At 41.6% G+C, this 18,293-nt stretch overlaps 1 protein-coding gene across 8 annotated transcripts in view; it reads left to right on the top strand.

The window, feature by feature from the left end:
• OSBPL9 (oxysterol binding protein like 9) overlaps positions 1-18,293 on the top strand; it is a 139,696-nt gene that overhangs the window by 118,007 nt on the left and 3,396 nt on the right. For all 8 annotated transcript variants that reach the window (XM_040978554.1, XM_040978553.1, XM_040978552.1 and 5 more), the window contains 9 exons: positions 1,885-1,975; positions 2,890-2,994; positions 7,054-7,213; positions 10,728-10,840; positions 10,950-11,068; positions 13,152-13,237; positions 15,252-15,423; positions 16,333-16,417; positions 17,321-17,431. In XM_040978554.1, coding sequence (XP_040834488.1) covers positions 1,885-1,975; positions 2,890-2,994; positions 7,054-7,213; positions 10,728-10,840; positions 10,950-11,068; positions 13,152-13,237; positions 15,252-15,423; positions 16,333-16,417; positions 17,321-17,431 — 1,042 coding nt within the window. The remainder of the gene's footprint in view (positions 1-1,884; positions 1,976-2,889; positions 2,995-7,053; positions 7,214-10,727; positions 10,841-10,949; positions 11,069-13,151; positions 13,238-15,251; positions 15,424-16,332; positions 16,418-17,320; positions 17,432-18,293) is intronic.

The raw sequence follows: 18,293 nt of genomic DNA, 5'->3' as shown, positions 1-18,293 counted from the left end.
GCTCCAAGTCGTGTTAAGGCACGTGTTTACTTAGTAGGACCTAGTGCAGATCTGAAAATAGAATCATAAGGTCATACCAGCTGTCTCCTTAGAGACTATGTAATCCAGACTCCTCTTCATTTATAGACCAGAGAAGTGAGGCACATTGAAGATAAGAGACTGTAAGAGTCTAAGGAACTAAAATTCCAAGTCTCTGTTTCTGTGCGTTTTCTCAGTGCTTCAAAACATTGCCTACTTTACTAGTCTTTGGATTATTACTGATTGTTTTCAGGATGCCTTTTCTGTAGGTTTTATTTTCCAATTAGAACATTTATGTGTTCTAAATCACATAATTATGTTTGTCATTTAGTTTAAAGAGATCTGGTTTAATGAATTTTAAATACTTAGATAGAGAGGGATATTTTGGTTTTTAAAATATTTTTAAATTTTAGATTAGAATATTACAAAAACTTTATCAATATCTCTATTTCTGTTATTAGGTGCTTCTTCTCAAGTTTTTTTTTTTTTTTTTTTTTTTGACAGAGGAATCTCCTATCTTTCTACCAAATTGGATGGAGCCAGAACTTGGCCAAACCAAAACGGGGAGCCGGGAATGCAATCCAGGTCCCCCACATAGGTGGCAGGAATCTAGTCACTTGAGCCCTCACCAGTGCACCCCGTTGTCTGCTTTAGTAGGAACCTAAAATCAGCCAGAGCCAGGAATCCAGCCCGTGCGCTCTGACCAAACCCTGTCTTTACTGTGAAGCTAAACACCCATTCTGCTTTTAAGTGTTTTCAAATATTTTTGGGTTCTTTTCATTATCAAAGCTTTCCTTTATAAATTCTGTTTAAGTATTTTCTGCTACAAAGTCAAATATGTATTTGAAGTTTAGTTTACAGATCAAGGAAAGGTATCAGAACCTACATTTTTGTTTTTGGGATTTGTCTGGTGTAATCTAATGGTAATTTCACCTTACCCGTTGCCCTTGGTTTCATTCTCACTCCCTCCTCCTTAATAAACAGAGGTATTAGGCTGGGAAGTCTTGTGCTTAAAATGTCTTCATGCTGTTTGAATAAGTTCTTGGGTGAGAGGCCTGGATTTCATTTTTCCCTTAAAATTGTAACTACATAGGGATATTTTCATTTTTCTTCTAGATCTCCCCTCCCCCACCATTAGAACTGAAGCATGTCCATTTTGAATATCATAGAACTAGGTGCTATACTGTGTGGTACCCAGGGATGGAAAGCGGCAGGAGTGTGGGCTAGAAAGATGAGATCTTCATGGTGCAGTTCTGTTAGTCACTCATTAACATGAAAGCTAGAGCACACAGAACATATGTGACACAACTAACAAGTCCATGAAAAACATTTTGAAACCCATATATAGTTTATTTTAAAGGGTTTTTGTTTTGTTTTTATTATAAATATGTATGTTACTTGTTAAAACTAGAAATATGTTTATTACAAAGCAAAAAAAAAGTTATTGGAAAAGCAAAGTTACAAAGAGAGGGAGAGGCTGGCCTGCCATCCACTGGCTCACTGGCCAGGGACCTCAAGGCTCGCTGTACTTGTGGCCCATCAGTGATTTGGGAAGAGCTTAGTTGAATTGGGAGGCTTGGCTTCCTCAAATCTTTCCACGCTGTTCTACAACTCCCACCAAGCTTTTCCATTTTGCTTTACTTTCTTGTGTACAGAAATTCATTCCTTTTTCTTGCTATGCTTTGTTGTAAGAAACTCTCATTGATGTGTAACTAAGGTTTCATTTCTTCTCTGCAATTTAATCAACATGCCTCTGTAGCTACCCTCGCGACTTTGTTGTCAGAAATGTGAGCATTTCCTTCAATTGGGAGGGTCACCATGAGAACGTTGCGTTAAAAATAATTTTGCTGTGTTTCTTTATCTCAGAGTACTATTAATCCTGTAGATGCAATATATCAGCCTAGTCCCTTGGAACCCGTGATCAGCACAATGCCTTCTCAGACAGTCTTACCTCCAGGTATGGTATATGACAAAATGCTTCACAGGTTGATGATGAAAAATTTAGTTTGCATGGTTACTGTAGTAACCTTTGTTAGCTTTAAATAACCAATAGGACTTTTTTTAAAAACACTGCAGATAAAAATGACCTAGAATGTCATAGTATGTTGGTTTCAGGGCTCTTAAAGGATGAAGAGAGGAGTTAGGTTGTCAGATTGAGGGGAAGATAAAGAAGGTTGCTGAGATTTTGATAAGCTGGTGATTCATTGTTACCAGGGAATATCTTGGTCTATTGGGATAACCAAGAAATGAACTTTGGGCATTCTTTATAACTCTGAAAAACATAAATATTCATGGTGGATTTTAAGATGAGAAAGATGAAATTTATCATGTTCCCTGATTGCAAGACATGTAATTTTAAGTATGGAACAAGAAACTATATATCTATCTATGGCACAATGAAATCAGCTGCACTGGTCCCTTTGCCTTTTTGTTATACATGTTCTTCCTAGTAAACAGTGAAGCCAGACGTTGCCAGTGAAAGATAACATACATTTTTTTTTCATACATGTGAAATCATTTTATGAATTCTGACTCCGTTAGAGAATGAGCCTCAAAGTTTTTAGAGGACACAAACTGGGCGCTGCACCTTGTTTCAGGTTTTATATTTCACAAGCAGTGACTGCTTGGATGAGAACTTGTGCTGAGGACCTCTCATTGCTGCTTCCTTGATACTCTGCCCTATGTCTTAGTGCTCTGTATTGTAATAACCCGTAAGTTCAGACTTGGAAATTCAGAGAGAAAGAATGTGGGCCTTCATTTAGTGGGGTATAATTTCAAAAGTTACTAATCTTTAGGGTTTTGAACCCCAAACAGGTGCAGGCACGAGTGTGGTTGTTTCTCTGACATATTTCCCATGTTCACCTCCCGTAGAACCTGCTCAGCTGTGTAAGTCAGAGCAGCGTCCGTCGTCCCTGCCAGTGGGACCTGTGTTAGCAACCTTGGGGCATCATCAGACTCCAACACCAAATAGTACAGGTACAGATTGGGTAATTTGCTTCTTATAACTACTTACTAACCTTTGAGATTTGTGTGTGATTCATGAGAGTGAAAAGGTTGGAGAAATTGGTTTTATTTTTTTTTTCCAGATATATCTTAGTTTTCACCAGTGCCATTCTGTGCACAAAATAATTGACTTTGTGACTCAACTAAAGACTGTAACTAAAGACTCAACTAATTGCTTTAGTAAGCAATTATAAGTTAAGATATTTCAGAGTTTTTGTTTTTACCTGAAAAATCATTGACTTTGAAATTTTTTTCATTAGGCTTGGATATTTACCTATTGCAAAGGTAATGTTTTGTTATTGTTATAGACAAGAAAATGGATACTTCACTTTAATTTACATTTTAGTTTTTTACACTTGAAGTCTTTATTTTTTCTCATACAGGAATACAGTCAATGGTAGATATTTCACTCATTTCTTATTTTAAATTAGTGAAGCTGGATCCATTTTTGTGGCTCATTGTGACAAGTTGCTTGCCATTTCATCTTCCCACATTGGAGTACTGGTTCAAGTTCTGACTCCATTTCTGATTTAACTCTCTATTAATTCACCTGAGAGAGCAGCAGGTGGTGACACAGGTGCTGAATATCCTATCACCCATGTGAGAGACCTTTGTGGAGTTCTGGCTTTAACCTGGCCTGACCTGGCTATTGCAAGCATTTAGAGGAATGAACAGCACCCTGTCATTCTTTTGAAATAAATTTTCATTTTGGAATTTTTTTTAAACAATGAAACAAATTAAACTTACATTAGTGGGAGAATGGTAGTATAGTGTGTTAAGTCACTGATTGGGATACCTGGGATATTGGGATATTAGAGTGGCTGTTAAAAGTCCCCATCTCTCTTCCCAGTCCAGCTTCCTGCTAGTGTGCATCCTGGGAGGCAGCAGGTGATGGCTTAAGCACTTGGGTCCCTGTCACCGTGTGGGAAACCCTGATGGAGTTCCTATTCCTGTCCTGACTCAAACCTAAGTTTTGTGGGAATTTAGGAATGGAATCAATAGATAGAAAATTTGATATGTAACTGGGTGTCTGTTTGGGTCTTTGCCTTTCAAAAAAAATGTTTTGAAGTTGGCATTCAGTTACCTATAGAACAAACCCAAGGAAGCAGTTAGTGCTCTTGCAGTTAGTGCTCTTGACTATTTATTAAACTTGAGCAGCAAAACCAAACTGCCCCTCTTTTTTTTTTAAGATTCATTTTACTTATTTTAAGATTAGAGTTAACAGAGAGAAAGACATTCTGCATTTATTAGCTCACTTCTCTTATGGCCTCAGCAGCTGGGCATGACCTAGGCTGAGGCGGGAACCTAGAACTTGATTCAGTCTCCCACGTTGGGTGGCAGAGACAAACCATCGTGCACTGCTTTCCCAGCAGCCTTAACAGGGAATTCCATCAGAAGTGTAGCACGTGGTACCAGGCTGGCACTCGTATGGGATGTTGAGTCATCACTGGCAGTTTAACCAAAGGTGCCACAATACCTGTCGCTGCTAAGCCACTGAGAATTTCTACAGATTTGTAACTTTGGCAGACTTTGCATGTGCAGTAATTTTTAAATTGCCATGTACTTTTAGCTCTTTACAATTTTGAATTAGTAAATTTAAGGGTGCTGCTCCTTTAACAGCCTGTTTGAATTTTCGAAGAAAACTGTTGGGCAAGTTATGAAAAGAGTTTGAATAATGAAGTCAGCATGTTTTGGCAAACTTCTGTATCTCATGCCCTTCATCACATTTTACTGTAGTTTTTATTTCTTTTTTTTTTTTTTTTTAAAGATTTATTTTTATTATTTTTTCATTGGAAAGGCGGATATACAGAGAGGAGAGACAGAGAGGAAGATCTTCCATCCGATGATTCACTCCCCAAGTGAGCGCAACGGGCCGATACTATGCTGATCCGAAGCCAGGAGCCTCTTCCGGGTCTCCCACGCGGGTGCAGGTTCCCAAAGCTTTTTGGGCCGTCCTCGACTGCTTTCCCAGGCCACAAGCAGGGAGCTGGAAGGGAAGCGGGGCTGCCGGGACTAGAACCGGCGCCCATATGGGATCCCGGGCGTGCAAGGCGAGGACTTAACCACTTGTGCCACCGCGCCGGGCCCAGTTTTTATTTCTTAATTAAAAAAAATTATTTGCTTATTTGAGATGTGGGGAAGGCACGTACTCCTGTGTGCTGGATCCCTCCCTGAATCCCACAGCAGCCATTTGGAGTCCACAGCTGGGAGCCCAGAACTCAGTCCTGATCTCCTGTGTGGGTGGCAGAAATTTAGTCACTTCAGCCATCACCACCACTTCCCTGTGTCTGCATTAGCAGAAGCTGGGTTCAGGAACCAGCTCTGGAAATGAGAACGCCAATGCCAAACCTGCCTCATGTATTTTATTTTTATTTTTATTTGGTAGGCAGAAACAGAATTCTGACCTGCCGTTTACTCCCGCAATGCCCACAATGCCAGGGATAGGAAAGACCACAGCCAAAGGCTGGAAACACAATCTACATTTCCCACATGGTGGCAGGAACCCAGTTTGTTGAGTTGTCACCACTGCTTTCCAGGGTTTTCAGTAGCAGGATGCTGGGATGAAGAACCAGCAACAAAAGTTGAACCAGGCATTATGACCTTGTACTTGTTACGGCCTCGAATGTATCGCTTCCTGTTTGTTTGCTATAAGATGGGATTATGTCAGAGCTTTTAAACAGCCACAATATATCTACTTAAATTTCTATAAATTAGTTATAAGCTTTAGTGATGGTCTTTCCTTGTGTATATTAATTTTAGTATAAATTATTTCCAGAAGATACAGTCTGTCTTCTGAAATTATTTCAGGAGATATTTCAAAACTTAACATTTTAGAATAGTGTATTTAAATAAAGTTTTAAAACTGACGGGGCATTAGGCCTAGTTGTTGTGTGTCACCCATACTGAGGTGAGTCTGAGTCTACTCACAGTTCTGGTTCCCTGCTGACATGCACCCTAGGGTGCAGCAGGTGATAGCTCAAGTACTCGGGGCCCTGCTGCCTACATCTCTTTCCCTAATAATAATAATAAACAATTTATATACTGCATTATTTGATCTCAAATCAGTTCTGTAGTATCTGCATTTGTAATTCCTGGTCTCTCTCTCTGTTCTTAGAAAGTTTCTTTGCTCTCTTTGGAGAAAAAGGTGATTTAATATGATTGGCCATTGTGCGCTTCCTCTAGAATTTCTTCAGTAAGCATTATCTTTTAGATAGCAAGCTACTTACATTATTTTAAAACTGTCTTTGTGAACACGGAAGCCAAGTTAGCAGACCAGTGAGCCACAGACACAGAATGAACAATCCTTAAGTGGCTTTGGATTCGTTTTATTGCCACTGTTTTCAGTTGCTTCCTGCACTGTGGCCTTGGCTTTGTGCTGCTGGCAGTGGTACACTTGTCAGTAGTCCCTGTCAGAGCAGGAGTAGGTTGGCATTAATCACCTGATAGCCCTTAGATAGTCAATAAATGAAACTGACAGCGATACTCTGCACTTGTCAGTTTAATCCTTGTTTTCACTGTAGTACCAGACAGCACAGCAGATGGTCAACTCAGAGAATAGATAATTGTCCTCTTCTCTGGATCTCCATTAATTTCCAGTTAGAGCATTTAGGAAGAGAAGGCTGTACCCTTAGTCTTTTTCTATTCTATATTCTGCTCATAGCATCCTCTGATTTCATCTTTGTCCCTAGGTCCCAGGTGGGGCGGGGGAAAAAAGCAAGAAGTTTTAGGTGGTGTGTATTCAGGACTATCTGGAGATATTTTTTATTTTCTTTATAAATAGATCCTTATTTATAGGTTAGGAACATATTATTTTTATCATTTATTCAAAATGCTCTATCCCCATTCTGTAACATTAGGTGCCTTTTTGTGTGATTTAATCTAAATGTTAACTTCCTTTACAAATAGTGTAGCCAAGGAATCAACTTTGCTGATTCCTTGATTTCCAAAAGGTCTGCTTTGACTTGGTTGTCCCTGAGGTCTGCTCTGCTGTTAGCGACATTTTCCCCTAATTGAAAGCTTTTTCACTTCTAGGCAGTGGGCATTCACCACCCAGTAGCAGTCTAACTTCTCCAAGCCATGTCAACTTATCTCCAAATACAGTCCCAGAGTTCTCTTACTCTAGCAGTGAAGATGAATTCTACGATGCTGATGAATTCCACCAAAGTGGCTCATCCCCGAAGCGCTTAATAGAGTAAGTGGATAAATAAAGTATAAATTGAAAGAATTCTGAATTGAAAAAATGTGATATGATCTTTAAAATTATGTGCATGAAAGACTTGCCTTATAAGCTTTTGAGGAAGGCAATAAAAGGAGCAGCTTGTATTTAATTAGCTCATTGAGTGAAGCTAATTCTGCTAATAGTTTTGATTTTATTCTTCTTTTTTAAAGATTTCTTTATTTTCATTGAAAGACAGATACACAGAGAGGAGGAGAGACAGAGAGGAAGATCTTGCGTCCAGTGGTTCACTCCCCAAGTGACTGCAACAGCTGGAGCTGAACCAATCTAAAGCCAGGAGCTCCTCTGTGTCTCCCACACGGGTGCAGAGTCCCAAGGCTTTGGGCTGTCCCCGACTGCTTTCCCAGGCCACAAGCAGGGAGCTGGATGGGAAGTGGAGCTGCCGGGATTAGAACCGGCGACCATATGGGATCCCGGCGTGTTCAAGGTGCGTGCAAGGCAAGGACTTTAACCACTACGCTATTGCACCGGGCCCTTGATTTTATTCTTAATTCCAGGTTGAATAAATAAAATCAACTGTAACAATGTTCCAGTGTTTAGTTGAACTGGGCATTTACTGAAGAGAATGAAGAGGCTACAAAGTGCTGTACAAATAAGAGGATGCTGTTACTGGTTTTTGTGCTGCAAGAGAGTTATTCACACCTGTGATCCAGGCATAGCACTAGTTAGAAGGATGGTACAGAAATTAATAAGACCAAAATCCTGAGCTCAAAGAATTTTTAGTCTGTTTGGGAACAGAAATTTTTAGCTAGTGGTATATGTGGTAAAGTAGCTTAATGCATTGCTGTGAACTGAGTAAATCTCTCACAGGTGATGACAGTTGCTGGTCAGGGCTAAATGCCACTTTTCAATTTGAAATTGCGTAGATTGAATGCATTGGGCGCTGCATTTCAGTTAGAAAGGCCAGTCAGAACCTGGTAGTAAATGGGAAAGATAAATAACCTTGAGCTAAGGCGATAGCATTGGGAATTGAAGGAGGTTCATAGATAGCAATAAGCCATAGATAGATTTTCACAGATTTTTTTTCCTGAAGATTTATTTATTTTTTTGTTCCTTTAAAAGCCATATTAACAAAGAGAGAAAGAGGTTTGGGAATAAATTACTCCCCACGTGGCCACAATAACCACAGCTGAGCTGATCCAAAGCTAGGAGCTGGGAGCCCCTTCAAGGTCTCCCACGCGGGTGCAGGGGTGCAAGTCCCTGCGCCATGCGTGCTCTGCTGCTTTCTCAGGCCATAAGCAGTGAGCTGGGTCAGAAGTGAAGCATCCAGGACACGAACTAGCACCCTTATGGGCTGCCCGCACAGCAGCCTGAGGATTAGCATGCTACACCACTGCGTCAGTCCCATTGGTTTCTTGTCTTAATTTCATATGTTGTGAAATGAATTATAGAGAAACTGTTCTCAGCAATTTGCCATAGAAATGTCACTTTAATTTTTTAAGGAAATTTCTTATAATAAGATTCAAAGAAAATGAGCTTTTGTGAGAAAATTCAAAATTAAAGATAAATTTTGAAGGGTCAGCAAATGTTTTCTTTAAACAATTCAAAATCTTTTCAGAAAACAGTTGTTGCTGTGAACTAACTTAAACTTCTATACCATGCCAGTTGTTAAAATTTTAAACATTAAGTATTTCACTTTGCCCAGCAATAGTTTATCATTATGGGTAAAGGGGGGAAAAAAGCACAGCATCAATAGTTCTGATCTTTGGAACTGCATTTGAAGATTTACATTTTACAGGATTTGGGATTTTAGGTCATTTGATTTGAAAGGTTGACTGCAGGGCCAGCACAATGACCCAGTGGCTAAATCCTCACCTTGCATGCGCCAGGATTCCATATAGGTGCTGTTTCGTGTCCCAGCTGCTCCACTTCCCGTCCAGTTCCCTGCCTGTGGCCTAGGAAAGCAGTAGAAGACAATTCAAAGCCTTGGGACCCTGTACTTGCATGGGAGACCCACAAGGAAGCTCCTAGCTCCTGGCTTTGTATCAGCTCATTCCTGCCATTGCGGCCACTTGCGAAATGAATCACCAAATGGAAGATCATTCTCTCTGTATATCTGCCTTTCCAATAAAAATAAATCTTAAAAAAAAAATAAAGATTTGACTGTATCTTCATGATGTGTTGTACAACCTCAGAGCATTTTGCAGAAAGGCCTGGAGGACTTTTAGAGCAATGAAATGATCCTGTGTGGTTCTATGGTGGCAGATACGTGTTGTCATACATTGTGAAAAGCCATAGAAAACACAACCCTGAGCGTGAACCCTGAGTGACCTGGACCCGGGATGGTAAAGGGGAGAGTAGGCGTGTGTAGGGGCAGGTTATAGCTGAGAGTTCACCTTTCTGCTCAAGTTCACCATAAACAGAAAACTGCTCTGTAAAAAACTTGAATATTTAACCCATATTTACTTAAATTTGTTTGAGAATATCAAAAGTATATAAATAACATGGGAAGCTATGTTTAAAGTAGAATATATAATGTTTTACACTTGTAAGTTTGCGATAGGATTTATTATTATTGTTATTGTTTTACATGTATTTACCTTACTTGAAAACTTTAACAGAGAAAGGGAGAAATAAAGCGAGTTCTACCATCTGCTGGTTCCCTCCCCAGATGGTGGCAATGGCCAGAACCAAATTTTTTTTGAATCTTCCACATGGGAATAAGGGCCCAACGACTTAGACCATCCTATACTGACTTCCCAGGCCGTAAGCTGAGTCAGATCAAACGAGCTATGTGGGAACTCTATGTCCTGAAGAGAAACAATATTTAGTTACCTAAGGATTTTTTAAAAATAGTTCAAAAGGGGCCGTTGTGGTGGCATACAAAACTCATCTACCACCTGTAGCACTGGCATCCCATATCAGCACTGGTTCAAGTTCCAGCTGTTCCACTTCCAGTTCAGCTCTCTACTTAGGAACTGGGAAAGTGGCAGATGATGATTCAAATCCTTGGGAACCCTGCAACCATGCAGGAGACCCAGAAGAGGCTCCTGGCTCGTGGCCTCGAATCAGCTCAGCTCCAGCCATTGCGAACACTTGAGGAGTAAACCAGCAGATAAAAGAGCTCTTGCCATCTTCCCTTCTCTCTCTATAAAAATCTGCCTTTCAAAATAAATCTTGAATGGAAAAAATAGAAATTGTTGCCAAGAATTGTGTCCTAGGTACATTTATACAAAGTCACATAATCGGAACTTGAGCTCTCACTCTGCGTCTGGTGCTGAGGTAAGACCTCTGCCCGCTTCTCAGCGTGGGTTGGCTTCACACTTGCAGACTGTGCATGGTGAGAGGCTTTAATTTCTATTCTTGGCGGCAGGGAATATTTGGAGAGCATTTATGTATGTCATAACCAGGAAACTATAGAACTGTCACCTGTGTTACTGGCTTTCAAGGAGTTTTGTAAATTAACATCCTACTATGACCCTCAGTGCATTCCTTAGCTGAAGGTGGTGGTTAACATTTTTGTCTTAAGTTCTTCTGGGTCTGCCTCCATCTTGACGCACAGCAGTTCGGGGAACAGTCTGAAGCGTCCAGATACCACAGAATCACTCAATTCCTCCATATCCAATGGAACAAGTGATGCTGGTAAGTGGCCTTTGAGAACTTTACCTTTTCCTGGCAAACATTTGTAATCCTGGGAGAGGCGTAGACTGTGCCCTGCAATGCCACTCTGAGAAGATGTGTTTTGTTTTAGATCTCTTTGATTCGCATGATGACAGAGATGATGATGCAGAGGCAGGGTCGGTGGAGGAGCACAAGAGTGTTATCATGCACCTCTTGTCACAGGTCAGACTTGGAATGGACCTGACTAAGGTGAGACTCTGATCCTGTGTGCATTCTCAGATCGATTGCTGATCACGCCTGCAAATGTGAAGATGATACAACTTCAGTTTATGCTTACGTCTTATTCTGATTAATGTATAAGCAGAAAAATCAGCTGAAGCTTGTTTATGAATGAATGAAAGAAGTGAAATTAATTTCAGAATATTATGTATGGATTTTGTAGATTAAGATTTAGATCTTATATAGGACACATAAAGAATAATTAGGAGCTGGGTTAGTAATTTGGTCAAAACTTGAAGCCATGCTGTGAGTACAAAATTGAAAGGAACAGAGCTTTGGTCCTGGGTCAGAGTACTGATGTATGACACCTCCCCTGTGCTGTCATCTACCCGTGGAGCCTTGAATGAACCCCTTATTCTGTGAATTTTGGGGTCCTTACATTCAAAATGACATATGAAGATACCTCAAAGGCCCATGGAAAAATGGAATTAAAGATAGGATTTTTCTGGTGTGAAGATTTTGAAATTTACACGTAGATTTTTCACAATATGCATTTGTTCATGAACACAGGATGGTTTGTAAGGACTGAAAAAGGAGTAATGTAAAATTGTATGACACGTAATTACAGATAATTAGTCTGAAGTTGAATTTAAACTCAAAGCATTGAACAGATTGCCCTGTTGATGTAGGTGACAGGTGTGTATGCCCTGAGCACAGTTGAAGTCTTCTGCTTTTTTTTTGGAAGATTTATTTATTTTTATTGGAAAGTCAGATATATAAAGAGGAGGAGAGACAGAGAGGAAGATCTTCTATCCATTGATTCACTCCCCAAATGGCCGCAATGGCAGGAGCTGCGCTCATCAGAAATGAGGAGCCAGAGCCTTTTCTGGGTCTCCCACGTGGGTGCAGGGTCCCAAGGCTTTGGGCTGTCCTCGACTGCTTTCCCGGGCCACAGGCAGGGAACTGGATGGGAAGCGGGGCTGCCGGGATAGAACCGGCATCCATATGGGATCCCGGTGTGTTCAAGGTGAGGACTTTAGCCGCTAGGCTACTGCACCAAGCCCTCTATGCTCTCTTCATTCCCTTCCTAGTCCTACAAAGGAGGTGTTCTTTTCAAATAAACTCATTATTACCAGAACTCATGCAAAGTAAGTAGCTTGGCTGAGTCATGTTAAGTGGAAAAATTGAGATTCTAGTCTGACCTTTGATTTTAAAACCTATAACCATAAAACTTTTACCCCCAATCTGAGTAAGATGAGAAAGTCAAAGATGACGTCAGTTTGCGGAGCTTAGCATACTTACAGGGATACATTAGGTTGGAGAAGGTTGCCCCAAGAGTTACCAGATGGTTGGATTGCCTAAGTGCTGGCCTTTCCATTATTGTTAGGAAGGACATTTGTTTCCAGAAGTAGCTCCTTAACGCTTTGCGTCGCACCTCATCGGCTGGAGCTCGCGTTGGGAAGCTAGGGGTTAGTTCAGGTTAGTCGATATTTGCTGCTGAGACTGAATTTGTACTGAGAATTCTGTGAGGGTTGAAGTAAGACACCAGGGAGATAGCCAAAAGCGTCTGCCTGGATCAGGTTTTAATTCTGGCTTTACATAGTTTTTGCTGCCAGTTTATAATATTTGAATCTGTAGTCACCAAAAAGTGTATTGTCAATGACACAATGACTTTTTACCGGAGCCCAGCATGATAGCCTAGTAGCTAAAGTCCTCACCTTATACATGCCAGGAAAAATTCTCTGTCAGTTTCATGTTTCTCTACTTAAAATATGGATAATAATTTCTTCCTACATTAAGAAATTCTGTGTATAATATCCCTAGCTAGATTTTCAAGGGTTGCTAGTGAGAAGTTTATTGTTGTTGTTAAATTCAGTAAAAAAAAAAAAAGGCAGGCCTCACAGAGCAAATGAACCTTTGAACATTCCCAGTCCCTTTCTGGTGTCCGTGTGCTGGCAGGTTCCTGGGCTCTCAGCGCGGTTTGGGTTACAGTGCTCAGATGCCTGGTGAATGTTAGCATGATTGGAATGGGATTTTTTTTTTTTTAGCAGTTCCACGATGTGTATCTGTAATACAATTCAGTCCTCACAGGTCAAATGTGTATGTTTTTCAGGTAGTTCTTCCAACATTCATTCTTGAAAGAAGATCTCTTTTAGAAATGTATGCAGATTTTTTTGCACATCCGGACCTGTTTGTGAGGTATTTGATGAAAACAGTGTTTTCCTATTTTTTTTTAATAAACTGTCACTTGCTAGTTTTCTATCTTTTCAGGATAGATGGACACACCCTCCACACATTTCTGGGAGAAGCAGCACTGACTGTAGTGCTTATTTTGGAGACATCTCTGTTCACTTAGGTTAGATGGTGATGTAGTTGTCAGGCACTAAGTTGAACACTTTAAGCGTTCTTCAGAGCCCCTAACTGAGTGTCCAGTGTCGTGGGCGCATTTGGTGCAGGCACCATAATTGCTGTTCACTTACTTACACTGAGTTCAGCAAATATTTCTGCAGCACCTGTTCCTTGCCAGACATTTTGTTATGAACTGGAGAAAGAAAAGGTCTCAGAGTGTCCTTGGGGAGTTAGTCTTGTGTCGCACTAAAGACTGCCTCATGAATTTTGAATGCACAGCTTGCAATGTGAGAAATATGAACAGGGGAGAGAAGTCTTGTCAAGGGGGTTGGTTTACAGGGAGCCAAGTTCACACGGCTTTTCGCTGATAACACTTCTCTATCATGGCAGGTGTTCTAATCCATCTTCTCTGGTTTCATCCCTTGGACTGTAGTTTATTTGTTGAGGCCAGCCACAAATCACTGAGTGTCACAGTGGGGGCACACGTTGGCTGACGCTTGTGTTCACATGCATACAGATCCGTTTCCTTCTTAATGAAGGTTAAGAGAGCCAGCTCACAAAAGGCAGAAATTCAAACAAGTATGGCAGGGTGTTTTTAAGATGATTAACCGATAAAATATAAGGATCAATTGTACAGATATAGATTGGCAGTTTAAGAGGAGCCTTTATATATGAGGATTTAAACTTTGAAGTCCTTAGATGAACTACTTTAGAAGTATAGCCGTACAGTCACAAAACCAGTATATAACTTAAAACAGAACACTAAAAATACTGCAGTTGGTTAATTTTGAGAAAGGAGAAATAAATGGAATAAGGACATGTAGAAAACAAATATCAAAATGGTGGAATTAAACCTAGTTATACAATTGGTTACACTCTACGTAAATAGGAAATTCACAGCACGTAAGAGAACAGCACTGACCAGGACGCATGAAGAAGCAAGATGCGCCTGTGTGTGCTGTTTGGAAGGGAGACTTCAACTTGGAGGCACTGATGGATTCAAAGTAACAGGCTGGGCACACGTGCAGGTACCACATGTAACTGGTACTTGTTCTAGTAATAAGAGGAGACTGCCAAGGCAAGACAAACTGCTGTGATATATTTTATAATAATAAAAGTTTATATAATACCCTCTGCTTGATATTATTAATAAGCACACCTTCAGAATACATGAAGCAAAAGGTGACTAATGTAAGTTTACAAATCCCTCCCCTTGGGAACCAGCTGAGCCAGTGGCCACTCATCTCCCCCCGACGCTTGGTGAGGTTTCAGAAGATTCAGACATTATTAATCAACTCAGTTCAGTTGGTGTTTGCAGTGAGTGCCTGAGGACTGTTTAAATGGTCTTTCCAAGTGTATATGGAGTGTTCTTCACAACAGACCAGACACTAGGAAGTCCTACTAAATTTAAAATGATGGGATTCATACAGAATGTATCTCTGACCATGAAAAATAAATTAAATTAGAAGTGATGACACAGATAGGTAAAATCAACTTATCTGGCAAACCGATAGCACATTTATATAGATTTCTGAAATAGAAAATCTGTGGCACCACAAAGAAGAAGCAGTGTTTGTCTCAGTATGAGAGGTCTCCAGCCCTTACTGCTTAGAAAAGGAGGTGGGAAATCTTTCCTGATTGGGTGCTAATTAAATGGATGTATACTTTTTTCAGGCTCCTCAGTGCATTTAGTTTTGTATATTAGACCTGGGTTTTAAAAAGAAACTTCAGGGTGGTAGCACCTGTCCCTGGGTCCTCCGGCCAGTGTCCTGATGCTCAGGGTGGCCCGGGTGAGGGGAGAGCGCATGTTCACGTGTATGCTACCAAGAAACAAGACATTCAGTTGCACCTTTGTGTCTTTCAGCATCAGTGAGCAGAAGGATCCCCGGGATCGAATGGTTCAGGTAGTGAAGTGGTATCTCTCAGCCTTTCATGCGGGAAGGAAAGGATCGGTTGCCAAAAAGCCATACAATCCGATTTTGGGCGAGATCTTCCAGTGTCACTGGACACTACCTAATGACACTGAAGAGAATGCGGTGAGTTCTGCATCCTGAATTGTAAACTATTACCATCTACAAGCAGATGGTGATGGCAAAGGCAATAGCCAAAAGACACTTACTACTCATAAAAGAACATTGTTGGGGTGAACATATTTTCAACATACTAAGAAGGGGAGAGTGGTGCAAGATGGTAATGGAGGTTTAGAAATCAGCCCTGCCAGTGCCGTCAGCGGTAATGATACTTTTGTGGCTTGTAAGTTGAAGTTGGGCAATCAGAGATGCATCCTGGCACCAAGCCTTGAAAAGTTGGTAGTGTCATTTACTGGTAAGGAGAAAAGATAGGAGGAGATGGGGCCATTGAGAGGAGCTGAATTTTAAAAGAGTGGCATTCACGTGAGATGGGGACGAGACTTCCAAGAGGTTTTAGTGTATTTAGATGTCATTTTCAAGCTGTAGGATTAAATGACATTATGTGAGAGGACACCATGGCTAGAACATAGGTGACACCCACTGGCCCTACAACTCTGACCCTCAGAGCATGTGTTGAAGGCAGCCAGGAAGGAGGCCTCAGATACTTGTGCTAAGGCTTCTAGCAGTGAAAGGGGAGTCCCTTACCACCGCACCTGGCATGCAGTCTCCCACTGCTTCCCTCTCTGAGTGACAGAAAGCATGTCCTGGCTAGACAAAGGGCAGCAGGTGTCTGCTGTTACTCATTTGTAAATATAAATGCCCCATAGGTGTTAGGTCTACTCTTAAGTTAGGCACGTGGTCCTAGAAATCAAGAATGTTTTAGTCTAGTCAGTAACTATATTCCTATACATAAATGCCATAATAGAAGCCTGCACAGGGCTTGGTGTGTGGAGAGAGCAGACTCTCCTATTACTAGATTCTCTGTGATGTCATTTGTGTCCACATCAAAAACAATGATGTTGTATTTGCTTACAGGAGCTAGTTTCAGAAGGACCAGTTCCCTGGGTTTCCAAAAACAGTGTAACATTTGTGGCTGAACAGGTTTCCCATCATCCACCCAGTAAGTCAGAGTCTTCTATAACATCTGCCATTAATCTGTTCTGTCCAATAGTCACTTTATTGTCAGTTGTACAGCTGGCAAGTGTTGTAACCTAAAGTGGAGACTCAGTGGATTGGTTCCTCACATCTTTCTGTTCTTATATGCGTTCCAAGACTCTGAGTTTCACTGGTTGGTTATGTGCGTATCAAAGGAAAGATTGGGCAACAACCTTCTGAGGCTTCCAAAGTAATTTTACAGATACAGAGATCTTAGTAGGTTTGAGTTTGTATGAAGGCGAAGTAGTCTTTGCATGCATGTTCCTGAGATAACGGAGGGGATATATATCTGATATCTTTTTTAATGTTCAGTGCAGTGTTAAGACTGGTGGTTGGGGCCCAGCACCGTAGCCTAGCGGCTAAAGTCCTTGCCTTGCATTCGCCAGGATCTCAAATGGGTGCCAATTCTAATCCCAGGAGCTCTGCTTCCCTTCCAGCTCCCTGCCTGTGGCCTGCGAAAGCAGTTGAGGACGGCCCTAAGCCTTGGGACCCTGCACCCACGTGGGAGACCCAGAAGAAGCTCCGGGCTCCTGTTTTTGAACTGGCTCAGCCCCAGCCATTGTAGCCACTTGGAGAGTGAATTAGCAGATGGAGGATATTCCTCTCTGCCTCTCCTCCTCTCTGTATATCTGACTTTCCAATAGAAATAAATAAATCTTAAAAAAAAGACTGGTGGATGGGCCCAGTTGAGATGGGAGTGTGGGCACATGTGCTGACAGCTCCTCCCACAGGGCTGTGAGTGGATGTTTGCATCGGGGAAGAGGATATAGAAGCAGTAACAGATTTCCCTGAGGAGCCCATATCCTCCCCAGGGAGCTTGAGACGATTATGGCTATATAGTTCATTAATTGGAAATACTTTCTCTCAGTTTCAGCTTTTTATGCTGAATGTTTTAACAAGAAGATACAGTTCAATGCCCATATCTGGACCAAATCAAAATTCCTTGGGATGTCGATTGGTGTGCACAACATTGGGCAGGGTGAGTCTTTGGCCGCTGGGTAGTCTTCCAAGTGAACAGAAGTTCATGTTCTTTTTATGTGTTTTGATGATGTTTCCAGAGTTGAGAGGGATGTGCACACATGTGAACATGTGGGAAGGATTGAGGAAGGAAGTGGATGAGACAGCCGTTTCCAGTCCCTTGTTTCTTCTATATCTGGGGAAAGTGGGGAGAACGGGGGTGAGGGCCACTCCCAGAAGTCCAACTGCATCAGTACCCAGGGATCAGGGATGGTCACCCGATGTCATCCTAGGGTCCTGATCTGGAGCATGACCCGAGGGTACTGCCTGAGTGCTTTCAGTAGCTCTGACTCACGGTCCGTTTCATTGCTCCGAGGATGAGGTTCCATGGTCCATGGGCGGACAGTCCACCTTAGTGTATCCACTCACCCAGACTATTTCTGTCAAGGCTTGGCTGGAAAAGCTGTCCAGTTTGGCCTCCATCCTCTGACATGGTACTAGACGCCCTCTGCAGGCCTCAGTAAGCTGGCATGGCCTCCATGTACATCTGGGTATGCCATCCACTGCACAGGCTTCAGCAACCAAGGAGGCCCAGTTCTAATACATGCACTCCAAGATCAGACCACAGAGCCTATGATTTTCACTGTGGTTGGAGTTTTGAATCCAGTGGTCCAGTTTGGGGGTCCCCAAAGAAACCCTGCCAGAGGTGACCCCAGAACTGACAACTCCTCTCTGTTGCCAGCCTGTGTAGGATCTAGCTCAGTCCATCACCCACATCAGCCTACATGCACCCTGGTGCTTGCACTCATCCAGTCAGTTTTCATTTTGTTCTAATATGTGTGCTACCTGCTTGTGTGCGGAGAGAAAATTGCCTCAGAATACCA

Source organism: Ochotona curzoniae, unplaced genomic scaffold, assembly GCF_017591425.1.
Source record: "Ochotona curzoniae isolate NIBS_2020 unplaced genomic scaffold, NIBS_Ocur_1.0 contig_291, whole genome shotgun sequence".
NCBI lineage: Eukaryota > Metazoa > Chordata > Mammalia > Lagomorpha > Ochotonidae > Ochotona > Ochotona curzoniae.
This window is presented reverse-complemented; position numbering and strand designations above follow the sequence as displayed.